This window comes from Pseudonaja textilis, chromosome 10, assembly GCF_049901715.1.
Source record: "Pseudonaja textilis isolate UNSWEBS1 chromosome 10, rPseTex1.2, whole genome shotgun sequence".
Taxonomy (NCBI): Eukaryota; Metazoa; Chordata; class Lepidosauria; order Squamata; family Elapidae; genus Pseudonaja; species Pseudonaja textilis.
Window position 1 is genome coordinate 9,109,972 of NC_141999.1, and position 17,398 is coordinate 9,127,369.

General features: G+C 42.2%; 1 protein-coding gene across 3 annotated transcripts in view; it reads right to left on the reverse strand.

The window, feature by feature from the left end:
• Nucleotides 1–17,398, reverse strand: part of STPG1 (sperm tail PG-rich repeat containing 1) — a 37,959-nt gene that overhangs the window by 9,424 nt on the left and 11,137 nt on the right. For all 3 annotated transcript variants that reach the window (XM_087939640.1, XM_087939643.1, XM_087939641.1), the window contains exons 5-9: nucleotides 15,631–15,732; nucleotides 11,873–12,046; nucleotides 6,729–6,834; nucleotides 4,607–4,778; nucleotides 2,134–2,324 (exon numbers count right to left, since the gene is read on the reverse strand). In XM_087939640.1, the coding sequence (XP_087795766.1) occupies nucleotides 2,134–2,324; nucleotides 4,607–4,778; nucleotides 6,729–6,834; nucleotides 11,873–12,046; nucleotides 15,631–15,732 (745 nt within the window). The remainder of the gene's footprint in view (nucleotides 1–2,133; nucleotides 2,325–4,606; nucleotides 4,779–6,728; nucleotides 6,835–11,872; nucleotides 12,047–15,630; nucleotides 15,733–17,398) is intronic.

Sequence of the window (17,398 nt, forward strand, 5' to 3'; positions counted from 1 at the left end):
TTAGGTGGTAGGCATGCTTGGTGGTCATGTGACTGGGTGGATGTGGCTTGGTGGTCATGTTATTGGCTGGGCGTGGCCAACTCAATATCACTCACACTGAGGCACGCATCTCCTCGCCTGGCCTCTCATAACTGTGGGGATGCTGCAACAGTCGTAAGTGTGAAAAATGGTCATAAGTCACTTTTTTCAGTGCCACTGTAACTTTGAATAGTCACTCCACACAAGCAAAGTACCAGCAAAGGAGGGGGAAAAAAAACTCCAGAGACGTTCCTGAGACAGGAAGTCCAGTCCTGCCAAGAATGTAATAAGGGTTAACGGAGAGGCAGTTTCTGTAAGCAACACCAGAATGTTTCCTTCTTGCCTTCCTTACAGGATTAGGCCAGTAATTTCTTCTAACAACCGGTTCTCTGAACTACTTAGAATGTTGACAAGTTCTAGTGAATAGGTGCAAACTGGTAGAATCCCACCCCTGGCGCTATCGTAACTTGGGTCACTAAACAAATGGCTGTAAGTCAAGGACTACCTGTACTGTAACAGAAGGCAAAAATGTCACTCCAACTAATAAAGCTGAATATCCTTGATCATACTTTCAAAGGCAAAGGGGAAAGAATAAGGAGAAAAGATTAAAGTGTGAGAAAAAAATGAGGCAAGGAAATGACAGGATAGCAGTAGCAATAGCACTTAGATGCCATAGTGCTTTGCAACCCTCTCTAAGCGGTTTACAGAGTCAGCCTATTGCTCCCAACAATCTGGGTCCTCATTTTATCAACCTCGGAAAGATGAAGGTTGAGTCAACCTTGAGCCTGGTGAGATTCGAACTGCCAAACTGCTAGCAGCCAGCAGTCAAGAGAACTAGCCTGTAGTACTGCACCGCTATGGCTCAGGATGTCTTCTTTGGTTCAAGCTTTGGCTGACATTCGGCTTTCTAAAAGCCATTACTTGACCTAATTTCTGCGAATAACAGCAAATTAGAAATCTTTCTTTAAAAAACCAAATCACCATTGACAACATCACATTCAGTCAATTGCAGAAAGCAGTGTTACTTGGAACAGCTTATATCCTGCCCCGGGGGCCTTTAATACCATCAAACAAAGCATCTGCCTATCCCAGGTCCTTGGGAAGGACTCTATAGATGGATAAAAATGTCAAATCCAGCCTAAACATCTGGCAGACTGTGCAGCCATCCATCATAAAGATAGTAGTATCAATAATAATAAGCACCTTGGGTGCAATCTGAAAACATCTGGAGCACCACTGGGTCCACTATTGGCATTGTCGAAAGCACCATCGTTCAATCGCAAAAGGCAGCTTTACCTGAAACAATGCCACCACCAGACCATAACATATGCCTATCCCAGGTCCAAGGAAAGGACTCAATAGTTGGATAAAAATGCCAAATCCAGTCTAAACAACTGCTAACAATAATAATAAATATGAATACAGCCTTGGGGCAGTTCACAATATACAGCCTTAGTTATTATAGTCATTTTCCGGTTGGGCAAGGCAAGCATTACAGGACTGAAGAATCACACATTCATCATCTACCTTCTGTAGCGACACACCCTACAAGCCCCACCACAAGGTCATCAATGACCAAATAGTGTGCTGGCAATGCAAGGAACCGAGGGATGTTTTTCCAAAGGTAATTCACGATACAGCCTGTTTACAAACTCTTCTGCCAAATGACATGGAAGCCACAGGTTCTGCTAATTAACCTTTTCGAATAATTGGAGCCCAATGCACCACCTTTCTTGAGGTTTGGCAACAGGTTATGAAAGTCCCATTTTGTGGCAAGACAGGTAGTTTTCAAAGAAGCCTCAGCAAAAAATACTAAAAAAAAAAATCAAGATGGTGAACATGATGATAAACAAAAACAGGTGAAGCTTTGACTGCACTGTCAGGGCTGCCATCTTGACTCTTCTGACCATGCCTTGAAAATATCGACACTTCCAACTACATTCTTGTACTGTAGTTTCCTTTTGTCAATTTCCCCTTCTGACTTTCTTTTTCGCTTGCTCTTGGCCTCTCCAGCCAACTGACTGACCCTTTCTGAGCTTCACTTTCATTCTTCTTCTCAAATGGATGACTATCTGGTCTACTATAGGGGCATTTAATAACAAGTTATATTCTCACCTGGTCCAGGTATGCCTTTGTGGAGTTTATCACCTGTCCAGCGTTTTGTGTTTGAAACAAATACAGCACTGGAGATATAGTGCTTAGAAGGTGCTGTGTAGTCCACTAGGTCATATTGGCCAGGCCCAGGTAAAGGTGGATTTTGTGGAGGAGGGACAGCTGGGGCGGAGAAATTCAAGATGCACTTCCTCCTATCAAAAACAAAACAAAACATAGTCTTAAATTCTCTGAGGTTTTAATTGGAGTGATAACCTATGGGAAATTCCCCCAGCTAGAGATTTAGGGTCTATAACTCCCATAGTTCCCCAGTCTACATGGCCTAATAACAAATCTAAGTTGAAACTAGAAGACATTAGAACTAAGTTTAGAACAATTCTAGGTTGGCTCCTATTTTGTAGGGACACCTGCATGACATCATCTTGGCCTTCAAAGTTCTTGGTGTTTCAAGACCCTCCAGGATAGCGTGTAATAACACTTTGGAGTCAGGTGCTTCAAAATGTAGAAAATGTGCCACCATAACACCTGGCTGCCACTCTTTCCAGCAGTGTTTCTCAACCTGGGACAGCTTTAAGATGCATTCTACACCTGCTGGCTTGGACTGGCAATTGGATTCTACCCATCTTAAAGTTGCCAAGGTTAAGTAACACTGCTTTAAATCCAACGTTTATGTTCCTAGGATTGTGCTAAAAAGAAGTTGCAAAGCTGGTTTTGCATGAGCACTGCTATCCATTCGAATCAGAAACACGACACATTCTTACTCTAGAATACCTTCCCTAGAAATTCTGCCTGGTAATTCTAGAGCACTTTTTAGGGACTTCTTGAAGATAAGAGCAAAAAGTTGCTCTTCTCATTAGAAAAGATGGTGACAATGCATGTATCAGCCGTTACTCTAATGTCAGCTTGACATCAATGGGAATTGAAATGGCCTCTGGAATGTTCTAGTATTTTCTGCCAGCAGATATGTCTTTGACTCACCAGGTTTGATCTACTTCTTCCCTGTTTGGTTGGTTTATGGCTATTACCCACTGCCTGTTCCCCCTGCATTAAAAATGAGATGTAGTAAAGATACCTCTGACCGTATGCAGAGAGTAGCAGGTCTGTATTAGGAGAGGAGGAAGGGTGAGCTCTGGGAAGTATTTGGGCAAGAATGTAGGGGATAGATCTTAATCTTATCTCTAGCAAAATGTCTCCACTGTTTGCAGGACAGTCACTATAAAATTGACTTGGTTGAGCAACTGGCTAATAGTTTTATTAGACCTTGGGTCACATATGAGCGGGATGAAAGCACCTTTGGTTCCCTAGAAATTGTTAAAGAGAAGGTCAAAATCCATCGATTACACACATTGATGCAAAACTAAGTTTGGATTAGAGATTGAAAAATGAGTTCTGCAATCCAGTCTCTTAAAATCCAGAGATGTACTCAGTTATTATACATACTGTACCATAATATATTTACTGTTCTATGCACCTTGAGCAATATTGGCTATTAAGTTGTCCCGTCTGGAATTATTAAGGTAGAAATGCATCCTGGCCTATTCCTGCATGTTGATTAGTTCAAAGATGGTGGATTTACAACCCTTTTTAATAAGCTGAGCCTGAGAATTTGCTAGTCCAACTGCTTTGGGAGAAACCTTTATTTTATTTTGCTTTTCTTTGGGAGTCACGCTATCAACATCATCATCTACCTGGAATGTTCTTTTTGCAAAGGGGCCAAGGATATGTGCCCAGAGAAAGAGTTTAGAGCAATGTTTGTCAACCTTGGCAACTTTAAGACATGTGGACTTCAACTCCCAGAATTACCCAGCCAGCAAAGCTCACGTCTTAAAGGTGACCAAGGTTGAGAAGCACTGGTTTAGAGCAGTGGTTGCCAACCAGTGGGGCAGGGACCACTGGTGGTCTGTGATAAAATGTTGATGGTCCGCAGAGAAATGTTTCCCCCAAGCAATTAATCCAGGCTGTGCCGCCCTTTGGCCCGCCCACCCACTGGCCCCACCCTTCAGCCGAGCACAAACCTTACCTTGAGTAGAGCCACGTGAGCTGGAACTGGAAGGTAAGACCAAAGGCAGGGGAGGGAAATCCGCCCCAGGGTGGCTTGCTGACATTGATGGGAAAGTCGGTCCCATATTCCAGAGCTGCAGTAGTCACAGGACTGGCCCTTTGGTCATCCCAGAGCAGTTCCTCCAATCCATGGCAGGCCGGTGCACTCAGGTGGAGGAACAGCTGCTCCGGGATGACCAAAGGGCCAGTCCTGTGACTCCTGCAGCTCTGGAATATGGAACCGACTTTCCTACCAACATCAGCAAGCCACCGTCAGTCAACATTCATATTAGTGGTCCATGGGATTTAAAATTATGAGTTTGGTGGTCCCTGAGATCCAAAAGGTTGGTGACCCCTAGTTTAGAGAGATGCCAATTGAATTGCTATTTAAGAAAGGGAGCTGGAGAGGATTGGCAAACGTCTTTTCAGGACTCACAATCCAGAGAACCTCTTTGATGGTCCAATTGGGGTTTCCAATGGCTGCTGATAGGCTGCTGGTCCCGGGCTCAGGGTTTCTGGATCGGTTGTACGGCCTGTTTTGGATCTAAAGCAGGACACCAGCACTGGAGGAGAAGCCCTGATCAGGGAGTCTTTAATTCGGTAGTGACCTACATTTAAAATAAAATAAAATAACATAACATAACATAACATAACATAACATAACATAACATAACATAACATAACATAACATAAAATAATAAAATAAAATAAAATAAAATAAAATAAAATAAAATAAAATAAAATAAAATAAAATAAAATAAAATAAAATAAAATAAAATAAAAAAATAAAATATAAAACAAAACAAAACAAAACAAAATAAAATAAAATAAAATAAAATAATAAAATAAAATAAAATAAAATAAAATGAAATAAAATAAAATAAAATAAATAAAATAAAATAAAATAAAATAATAAAATAAAATAAGGAAAACCCGCTTTCCAAATGACCCAGCAAGGTATTAGTCCCTTTTGAGAGCTGCCCATAATTGTTTAGTTGAGATAGGCAGCCATGACAATCACAAAAAGGAAGCAAAGATAGTACCAACGATAATAGGTGCTTTTGGTGCAATCCCACAATGTCTGGATACCCCTTCACTGGCATTGACAAAATTATCATCAGTCAATTGCAAAAAAAATAGAGCAGCTTACATCTTGCAGCGATGCCTTTAGCACCATCAACAACATCTATCTATGCCAGGCCCTTGGCAAGGACGGATAGTTGGATAGAAATGCCAAGTCCAGTCTAAACATCTGGCTGACTCTGTGATGCACCATAATAACAAATATAAGTAGTCCTTGACTTATGACCAGTGGTGGGATTCAAAAAATTTTACTACCAGTTCTTGTGGGCATGGCAGGGGAAGGATACTGCAAAATCCCCATTCCCTCCCCACCCCACTAACCAGCTTTCCAGCTCCGTTCTCCTGTACAGGGGAACAAAAGAAGACCCAGCCAATCAGCTGGGACTCAGGAGGCAGAGAATAGATGGGGGCGGGGCCAGTCAGAGGTGGGATTCCAAACTACTAAAAATTTCCACTACCAGTTCTCCGGAACTGGTCAGAACCTGCTGAATACCACCTCTGCTTATGACTACAATTGAGCCCAAAATTTCTTTTAAGTGAAACATCTGTTAAGTGAGCTTTGCCCCATTTTTACAACCTTTCTTGCCACAGTTGTTAAGTGAATCACAGCATTTAGTTAGTAACAAGGTTGTGACACTAATCTGGCTTCCCCGTTGACTTTGCATCTAAGTATGAAAAACAGCAATCGGTCACTTTTTCTCAGTGCCATTGTAACTTCAACGGCCACTAAATGAACTGTTGTAAGTCAAGGACTACCTGCATTTAGAGTTAGCTCGTACTTTTCATTAGGACCAATAGAAATTATGCTAAGATGTACATGAACTTTTTGAGTTCTTCAAAACTCTTCCTGAGCATGGAATTGAGGCTGGAAAAGAAGCTGGACTCAAGAGTGAGTGGCATGTTTGAAACATCTGGCCTGTATTCTTGGCCTTGCTTCCATTTCTTGCCCAAGAAAGTGTTCTGGCTTCTTTTTCCCATAGATCAAAGTAGCAGTGGTTGCTATGTTTTTGCCCCAGTAAATGGTACCTTTGAATGGAAAACAAACATCCATTATTTGTAGTAAGAGTGAAATCTTCCAGCTTCTTGGGCAAAATGATTTTTTAGGGCTACATCTGCCAAACATTTGGATTGGGGGAGGGAAGTCTGCCATCCTTTCAAAGAATTATTTCAGTTTCTGAATAACAGACTGTCCAGGGAAAGCTAAGAATTATACCCAGTCACGTGAAAAAATGTTAGGAAAGTAGAGCATTTTATTTGTTAAATTTATTGTTTTTCCCCAGCCTTTCTTCTTCCCAGGTCATTGCTAAGTGGCAAATCATGTGGCGCAGGTGAACAACTAATAATTTTGTTACACGAGGCTGGTTGTGCATAGCATTTTTATGGACTTGGCAAGGATGAACTGGTCTCTTTACATCATGCATTTTATTTCTGTCGTCCTTTTGAATATTATACAAATAAAGCACATTTTTGCTTACACGGAGAAGGCCATCGTTCCTTGCTGCTACATGATATGGTCCGTTTTGTTTTTGATGAGAAGACAGACTTGGCACTGCAGTTCTGTTTGCAAAAATCCACTGCAATCTGGAAATGCAAATCTGTGTTTTGCAACAAGCTGATCTTTCAGGTGTCATTAGATTGCTTTTTAATTGGACATTAAATCTGCCTACTTCCCAAACAGTTTCTCCGCCTGAAGTATTACAAGCGCATCAGCCAAATAATAGTCTGCTAAAATATATAAATACCATTAGTCTAGAATAAACTTCATTAACTAACACGATGGTCCATCTTTTATGGCATGGCCTTTGGTCACTGTTGGATAAAACTCTCTCTTGTACGGTTTTTTTCTATGATATACTCCACAATTTAATTAAAATACATGGAGGAATGAAGTTGTGCAGAATCAAGTACGATTATCTGTGTTTTATTCTTTAGAGCAGCATTTCTCAATCTTGGTAGCTTGACAATATGTGGACTTCAACTCCCAGAATTCCCTAGCAAATGGCTGGCTAGGGAATTCTGGGAACTGAAATCCACACATTTTCAGTTTGACAAGGTTGAGAAACACTACTTTAAAGAATTTGTTTTGGTCTACATCAGGGGTGTCAAACTCACAGCGTCACATGACATATCAGGACTGTTTTCCCCTTCGCTAAACCGGGCATGGGCGTGGCCAGCACTTGATGCATCCAGCCCACGGCCCAGCAGTTTGAGAGCTCTGGTCTACATTATCTCCATGGTCTACATCAAGGGGCCTCCAACAGTGGTGGGATTCAAAAAAATTTACTACTAGTTCTGTGGGCCTAGCTTGCTGGGCATGGCAGGAGAAGGATACTGTAAAATCTCCAGTCAGAGCTGGTATTTGCCAGTTCTCTGAACTACTCAAAATTTCTGCTACCAGCTCTCCAGAACTGGTCAGAACCTGCTGAATGCCACCTCTGATCTCCAACTGTTGTATGTGGAAATAACATATGTATTTGCCTGTTACACATAACAAAATATAGAACCAAAGAGACTCCATTTTTGTTCGTAATGTGACCTTCTAGAAAGATATCTGAACACTTATATAAGCATATCATGTTTTGTAACTTGTTATTCTGTAACGTTAAAAGTATTATGTCTTTGGCTGGAATGGGGGTTTATATTTTGGCTTGAGATTTCATGTCAGAAAGGCTGGGTTGTCCTGACATTAACGGAACTGGTTAATGACCCATTATGTTCAGAAGAACATAACAGGAAGATGCCATGAGAGCAAGGGTGGTTTCCAAAGAAAGGGAAACAGGTGGTATGCCATGGGTGTGGTGTAGGGACTTACATAGCTGGATAGATTGTGAACCTAGGAAAGGGGCAGATACTGTATATATTCCTGAGCCTTCCTGTGGAAAGATGTCTTCTGCTATTAGCAGAATTCCCTTTTGCAAAAGCTTAATAATAAAACTCTTGTTTACTGTCTCCAGTTGTGTCTTGTGATTTTTCTCACACCAACCTTGGCAACTTAAAGACTTGTGGACTTCAACTCAAAGCTGGCTGAGGAACTCTGGGAGTTGAAGTCCACAAGTCTTAAAGTTGCCAAGGTTGGAGACCCCCTGGTCTATATTAACAAATGTCAAGGGCAGAAACAATTCCCGCTGAACTGAAGCTTTTACAATATGTGTTTTTCTCCAGTTCACATACACCTGTTTTTTAGTGAGTACAAATAGATAAATTAAGGGCTCATTATCCTATGGTGAATTTTGCACAACCCTGAGGGAAAGGTGTAACTGCTGGATCTACTTTGTAAGGAATTCTTTGTCTGGAAACTAATTACCCTTTCTAATCCATAAAAGACTTGGGCAACAAATTAGCCTCCAAATAAAACATTGTTCATTGGGAGACTGATATAACATAATTGGGACTTCAGAGACTGGAGAAGCCTTCGCCAACCTGGTGCCCTCCAGAGATTAGAAAGATGGGGACGGTAATCCAATTCATCAGAATTGGATTACCATCTCATGAAGAACCTCAGAATAGGGATTCTTCACAGGAGTCTTCTCTATGTGGCACTAAGTATCCCTGCTGGAGTGCAACTCCCGTCACACCTGGTGTCTTATGGTAATCTAAGAGCTTAGGTGCAAACTAGTAACGTCTTCTACACTTGTCAAAAGACAGAGACAATCCCACAAATTCTAGCTTGATCTGGGTCCTTTGCAGGTGCCAACAAAATACGATCAAGGCCGATTGGATCTAAAGGGAATCAATAGCATTGGGCTCTCATATCAACCAGTGTCTTTGGAGACAATCAAAGCAGCCTTTTTATTAGCTCCGTGCTCTTCTGCTGGATTGGACCTCAGCTCTCCTCTCTGTGCAGCTGGCCTGGGGAAATGGAAGGGGGAGCTAAGACTTTTGGAGTACCTGATGATGCTGTTTGATCATTATCTGCTGAGGTGACCCAAAAGGGGCAGATTCCCAGCCAAAGCACAAGCCAGATTTAAACCCACCTTCAGCTGTGCATGTTCGGTAAGGGATCTTGGGCCAGGCCATCTTTCTCAGCATAGCCTACCCTACAGGATTGTTCTGCTAGGAAAAATGAAAGAGTATTCTACCTAAAGAATAAAGAGTGGATAAAAAGTGCAGAGAAGAGCAACAAAGATGATTAGGGTTCCGGAGGCTAAAATATATAAAGAAAGGTTGCTGGAAATGGGTATGTCTAGTTTATTGAAAAGAAGGACTGGGGGTGAGATGATAGCAATGTTCCACTATCTCCGGGGTTGCCACAAAGAAGAGGGAGTCAAGCTATTCTCCAAAGCATCTGTGGGCAGGACAAGAAGCAACGGGTGGAAACTAATCCAGGGGAGAAGCAACTTACTTAGAACTAAGGAGGAATTTCCTGACATTGAAAACAATTAATCAATGGAACAACTTGCCTCCAGGATTTGTGAATGTTCCAACACTGGAAGTTTCTAAGAAGAGATTGGACAACCATTTGTCTGAAATGATATAAGGTTTCCTGCCTGAGCAGGAGGTTGGACTAGAAGATCTCCAAGGTCCCTTCCAACTCTGTTATTCTAAGAATTATTCTAAGAATTCTAATGACTTGAGTTCTGTAGGAAAATGGGTGTGTAAGCCCAAAAACAAGCAAACAAATTAGACAGTAGAGAGAAACTCCAAAGAAAATGTTTTGATTTGCTTTTTTTTTCTGTTGTTCAAGTTTAGCTGTTGTTTTTTTTACCTTCCAGCCACTTTGGAGCTCTAATATAATTCTCCCCCTTTATCTTCTCAGGTTGAACTCTGCTTAAATACATGCTGCAAATATGAGTCCTTCCCGTTTGGTGTCCTCACCCACAGCCATAAATTATTGTGCTTGCCTATTTTTTTTTTAATTAGATCATTTCCTGTTTGGCTTCTCCAAAGGTTATGCAGTACAGTTAAATCTAAAAGTAAATCACGGGTTAGTGATTAACTCAAGGAGGATTTCTTCTTTGCAAGAGAAATATTCTCTATAATATTTGGTTTCAGTTAATATTTTTACTAGGGTGGGCTGATGATAAGACAGCGATGAATGGCAGGGATGGGGCAAAAATTGAGAGATTCATCAGTGAGATCAATTGCGGTTTACTTCAGTATCATTCCACTATTCATTCATCTTTCCATGTTTCTCACTAGGTAACTGGTAAAAGACACAAGGTAGACCAGACTATGAAACCCATGCCATATAGATCAGATTTTGTTAGACTACAGCTGACCTATAGTAGACTATAGCTGGCCTATAGTAGACTATAGGCCAGCTATAGTAAAAGAACCTTTCAAGTCTGAATATGCTTGTCCTTAACTCCTTTTATCTTCATGTGACCTAAAGAGGGACTTGTCTTTTTTCTCAAGTGCTTTTCTTGGTCTGGGCTCAAGCCCCTCTTATTTGACCATCGCCTTAGTAACAAGTCCTCCTCCTGTTTTCAAGGCCATTCCCTATGCCCTCTACATTAAGACTTCACACAAACTATTCTTGAACTATATTGTACTGTACACTCTTCTCTTCCACTGTTGGTCAAGACTTTTCTTAGGATCAGCCACAACACCAAAAACACTGGCTAAGCTTTCAAGGTCTGCAAAATTTATTCCCAAGATGAAATGCTACCAAAGAGCAGGGTCAGAGAAGATGTAATACAAATGTACCAAATCCAAGAGTTTTGTGATGCATAAAATGTGGAGTAAACCAGAAGAAAGTTTGGTTGCTTTATTTACCCCTGTAGGGCCCTTGCAAACCAGGAGGAATCAGCCTTAACTGATCTATCTGTGGCCTGATACATCTATTTCCTATAATTCACATGTCTCAGCTCTTCACTACACTGTATTTGACATAAAAAAAACAGAGCCACCCATTCCAATTTCAGACCTGCAGTTCCACTTTGCTTTTTTGTTTTGTTTTGGAGAATGCTATTCCTAATTATTAGCTTGTTTCTAAATGTGAGTTAGTACATTAACTTCCTACCTCCTGCAATAAGTGGCATCACTGAGCCAACATTGGCTAGCCTCAAGAAAACTAAGAAGGATTGGGCTGAGTTAACACTGATTCACACTCTTGAGAAAAGTCAACTGTGTCTCGACCTCTCATTGGTAATAATGAATGGGTTTTGATGCAAATGTGCCAGTGCAGTGTTTATCAACCTTAGAAACTTTAAGATGGTGTCAGGGGAATTCTGACAGAGGGTTGATAAACGCTGCTTTAATGAAACCATGCCTTCCATAAGGTAGAAGTGAGCAGCTCTCTTGGTGAGCTTCAATCCCATTTCATCCTCCTTCATTATTTCCCCAACTTGCCTCTTTCCAACCTTGATGTAGGAGATGATTAGGCTGAGCCCAAGAGAGGGGTCAATGCATCATCAGAGCCCCTTCACACCCACAAGAGACCCAGAAGTCCAGCCCACTTTGAATCCCATTGACTCTTATCCACGGCCCACTCGCTTCAACCATTAGTACTTCAGATTCTTATACAGAGCTTTAGCGTGCCGTAATTCCATTTAAACAGTATACATTCATCTGAACTTCCTGGACTACTGATTTCCTGTGCTTGACACTTTGAAGTCCCAATTGGACTTCCTCCTGCTCTCCACCTCCCTTCTCTTTGGGGCTACAGGTCATTTCTTACATTGTATTGGTTGGGGGCTGGCCCAGTCTTCTTGGCAATCTTCCTAGCGAATGGTGGATGAAACATGCTTGAGTAGCCCAAGCTGAAGTCTTTCTTGGCATGCAGAGTAGGTGAGATGTCATAGGCATTTGAAGCAGGATAGTTGGGAATTCTCTGGTGAGCAATCCGGACATCCTGCAAAGGTCGTAATGAAGCTGAATAATTTTTAGGTATACCACTGGGTCAACTTTACCACTGTCCCTACCCCAAAAAGTTCATTTATGGAGTCTTTGATGCCCTCTGAACTTGGTTGAGTGCTTGCAGACAATTCCTTTACCCAACTGATGATGTTAAGTGGTCAGGTAATGAAACATCTGCGATCAAACAATCAAATTCAGAGAGTGTCATAGACTCTCTTCTATAAGACTATGTATCTCTTGATTTTTCTACATTGCCAGTTAAATCTAAGACTAGGAAAGGCAATCTTTTCATGACAGTGCTGCGTTCTATGTACCTTACTAAGAATTTCGGGAGATGTGGTGCCAAAAGGTGTTATCTCCAGAAAACCTAAGGGCAAATGTTGTGTTCATTTTCATGGGAGGGGTGTGGGAGTATCATACACTGCTCAAAAAAATAAAGGGAACACAAAAATAAGACATCCTAGATCTGAATGAATGAAATATTCTTATTAACTACTTTGTTCATTACATAGTTGAATGTGCCGACAACAAAATCACACAAAAACTATCAATGGAAATCAAATTTGGCAACCCATGGAGGTCTGGATTTGGAGTTACACTCAAAATTAAAGTGGAAAAAAAACACTACAGGCTGATCCAACTTTGATGTAATATCCTTAAAACGAGTCAAAATAAGGCTCAGTAGTGTGTGTGGCCTCCACATGCCTGTATGACCTCCCTACAACGCCTGGGCATGCTCCTGATGAGGTGGTGGATGGTCTCCTGAGGGATCTTCTCCCACACCTGGACTAAAGTATCCCCCAACTCCTGGACAGTCTATGGTGCAACGTGGCATTGGTGGATGGAGAGAGACATGATGTCCCAGATGTGCTCAATTGGATTCAGATCTGGGGAACGGGCGGGCCAGTCCATAGCATCAATGCATTCATCTTGCAGGAACTGCTGACACACTCTAGCCACATGAGGTCTAGCATTGTCTTGCATTAGGAGGAACCCAGGGCCAACCACACCAGCATATGGTCTCACAAGGGGTCTGAGGATCACATCTTGGTACCTAATGGCAGTCAGGCTACCTCTGGTGAGCACATGGAGGGCTGTGCGGCCCCCTAAAGAAATGCCACCCTACACCATTACTGACCCACTGCCAAACCGGTCATGCTGGAGGATGTTGCAGGTAGCAAAACATTCTCCACAGCGTCTCCAGACCCTGTCATGTCTGTCATGTGTTCAGTGTGAACCTGCTGTCATCTGTGAAGAGCACAGGGCGCCTGTGGTGAATTTGCCAATCTTGGTGTTCTCTGGCAAATGCCAAACATCCTGCACGGTGTTGGGCTGTAAGCACAACCCCCACCCGTGGACGTTGGGCCCTCATACCACCCTCATGGCGTCTGTTTCTGATTGTTTGAGCAGCCACATGCACATTTGTGGCCCGCTGGAGGTCATTTTGCAGGGCTCTGGCAGTGCTCCTCCTGTCCCTCCTTGCACAAAGGCGGAGGTAGCGGTCCTGATGCTGGGTTGTTGCCCTCCTACGGCCTCCTCCACATCTCCTGATGTACTGACCTGTCTCCTGGTAGCGCCTCTGTGCTCTGGACACTACGCTGACAGACACAGCAAACCTTCTTCCTACAGCTCGCATTGATGTGCCATTCTGGATGAGCTGCCCTACCTGAGCCACTTGTGTGGATTGTAGACTCCGTCTCATGCTACCACTAGAGTGAAAGCACTGCCAGCATTCAAAAGTGACCAAACCATCAGCCAGAAAGCACAGGAACTGAGAAGTGGTCTGTGGTCACCACCTGCAGAACCACTCCTTTATTGGGGATGTCTTGCTAACTGCCTATGCTTTCCACCTGTTGTCTATTCCATTTGCACAACAGCATGTGAAATTGATTGTCAATCAGTGTTGCTACCTAAGTGGACAGTTTGATTTCACAGAAGTGTGATTGACTTGGAGTTACATTCTGTTGTTTAAGTGTTCCCTTTATTTTTTTGAGCAGTGTATTTCCTTTTGATTCCCCACTCACATTTTTATGATGAGGTTGCCATCTGAACAAGAATTTTCATCCCAATGAGAACCCTCTTAAACTCCTCCCTGGAGTGGTAACGTCACTGCAAGTTGATTTATTTATGGTATCATTTTCACATCGCAACTCTTTCCTGGACAGTGCTCGGTGCAATGACAGCTGGTATTTATCTGCCATTCCAGAGACAATTTGGACATATTGTCTCAGTGATGACATAAATATAAGCTCGCACAACATTAGTCAGGATTAAAATGTATCGTGTGATTAACATCTTCCCAGAATTAAACAAACTGGTATACCGAGTTGGTTAAGAACATGAAGTCCAAGAGATGAGTCTGGCTTAAATGTCAGCTCAGATATATTATAGCAGGGGTGTCAAGCTCGATTTCATTGAGGGCCGCATCAGGGTTGGGTTTGACCTTGGGGGCTGGGTGGGCGTGGCCAGGGTGGGTGTGGCCAGCTCGATGTCATTTGTGTCAGGGGCACCTGTGGTGGCCAAGCACTCTGCCAGAGAAAACGGAGCTTGGGAGGGCTGTGTGTGGCTGTCTGGAGCTCTGTTTTCGCTGGCAGAGGGTTGTTGGAGGCCATCGCAGCCTCCAAAGCTCCGTCTTCAGTGGCAGAGGCACTATGGGCCAGTCCTTCACTGTTTTCAGGGTGGCCCTGTAGGCTAAATCTAAGCACCCCGTGGACCTTGAGTTTGACACCCCTGTATTACAGAGTTTACAAGACACGGTTAATAAATAGCAACAGCACTTAAACTTATATATCACTTTACAGTGCTTTTACAGCCCTCTCTAAGCAGTTTACAGAGTCAGCGTATTGCCCCCCAACAATTTAGGTCCTCATTTTACCGATCTCAGAAGGATGGAAGGATGAGTCCTTGGTGAGATTCGAACTGCCAAATTGCAGGCAGCCAACAGGCAGCAGAAGTAGCCTGCAGTACTGCACTCTAACCACTGCGTCACCGTGGCATATAAATACTTTTGCAAATAAATATTTTTAAAACTGAAGAATCCAGATATTAGCTTTCTATGATGTGCAGATCCAGTTTTGGACAAGCAAGGATACATAAATTGGGATTAAGGTTAAGATCAGGGTTAGAAAAAGTTGATTCCTCTACATTTTAAAAAAAATTCTTTTGTAGGTTACTTTTAAGAATCTAGACTAGCTGAAATATAGCCATCTCTGCCAGTGGGTGAATGCATGTTTTATCTTAGGACAGAGGTCCCCAAACTTGGTAACTTTAAGACTTGTAGACTTCAACTCCCAGAATTCCCCAGCCAGTTTTGGTGATTGTGGGTTAGTGCAAGGACCTCCAACCTTGGCCACTTTAAGACTTGTGGACTTCAACTCCCAGAATTCCTCAGCCTTCTGGGAGTTGAAGTCCACAAGTCTTAAAGTGGCCAAGGTTGGGGACCCCTGTGTTAGGAAGTGAATACAATGCTTTTAAACAGCAGGAAAACAAAACTGTGAGCTAGAAAGTGTGATAGTGTCACCTTATTTCTGTCTTTCTCCTCTGCAGATAAATACCATTTCCACAAACTATTTTCCTTACCATGGAAGGGAAAAAACAGGTTCCTTTCCGAGACTGGGAGACATTGTCGAGAAGCATTGATTGATGGATGATATTATAAAGTCCGGGCCCTGGATTTTCATTCTGGAAGAAACATAAGAAACATATTGTGGAAGATATCACAACAAACTGCTTGCCCATACTCAGGATTAGGGCTTGATCAAAGTGTGCTTCAAATAGCTATTAACAGAAGGAACATGGAGTATGTTTTGTTCCTTAATAATTAGATTTCTTGAAATGGTCTTGACTGATGTAAAGCAAAGGTTCCTTAAATGTGTTCCAAGGTCCGCTAGTGGTCCAGATACAAAAAATGTTTTACAAGGTCAAAATGTTGGAGGATTACTGAATCTAAAAATTTGGGAGATTTGTCCTTCTCTCTTCAAAACTCACTAGAGTCACCTGGGAAAACCAAACTCTTTGTGAGATGTGAGGATCTTGTAAGATTTTGACCATTATAATTTTTTTTAAAAAAAATCCTTTTTATAATAATTTCTTTTTGGGATCCTCTCTATGCAGTCTGCTCTCAGATGCCATATTGCCAGCAATGACCTGATCTGCAGATTAAAAAATAGACTATTTTTAGTGTTAGTACAATCAATGACCTTATGTCAAAACAATTATTTTTTTTGCTCTTCTGTAAAGAAAAAACAGGGTCCAGTTTTGCTACTTTACATATTTGTGTTTATGCTAAAATAGGGCAATTTGCTAAATTGACAAAAAGCATCAAGAGTTCTTTAAACAGAACCCTCTGTTCTACTTGGTGCCCTTGGTGCCAATATAAGGAAATGGGCCTTCCCCCATGGAGGGTTTTACCTGACATGAGCTTGACCTCATGGGTGGAGACACACAATGGCATCAAAATGGGAATAACCTTTCCATTTTCATAAGCCACTCAATATCTTGCTGGCTTGTGGTTTCATTTCTGGTCAATTGTCCCCGTGCTCTAAGTAGGTTCTTCTTTGCTTGTTTCAGAATCGGAATAATCTCATTTTAATGGAGCATATCTCAAGTTACACGGCAAAGCAGGCCTCAAGCAGCAGATTAGGTTTCTCCAGTGTCTGTGCTATGGCCCTAGAGAGAGACTCAAGGAGCGTAAATCCATTGCATGCTTAATCCCACCTAGACATCTGATTTGCCCTGAATTGTTTAAGCGTGTGGGCAGAATGTATTATTTTAAGGAGCCACACCTCTCCTGACTCAGTTTCCATCCAGAACGACATTTCTTTTATTCCTCAAAGAGTGCTGGGTGGGTTTGCTATTTATAGAAAGAAAGAAAGCAAAACAAGACGGTTGTCCTGCACATCACTTTCAGTCTTCTGCAGATGACACAGAGAGCTTCGTCCAAAAATGGGCTTAAAGGTTTTGCAAAAAATGTCACACAGTCAGTCAAAATAGTGACACTGGCCAAGGTGGGATCTAGAGAATTCAGACCTGGTTCACAGCCTGCACCGAACAGTGATAGGTTTAATCGTGGTTTGTTGAACAACCACCACTCAGAAAGCCACAGATCATGGTCTAGAACAGGAGTTCCCAACCTGGAGTGCAAGATACTATTTCGGAGGGAGCAACGAAGAGTGGCTTGTGTCCCTAAGTGAGGAGTCACAAGTCACAATGACTTTTGTAGAGGGTGCAAACATTGATTAAACCTTTCCTAGGGTTGTGGCACATAGAAAAGGTTGGGAACCACTCAGGTGGGATTTTACTGGTTCGGACGGTTCTATAGAACCAACTGTTATGATTCTGCACAATT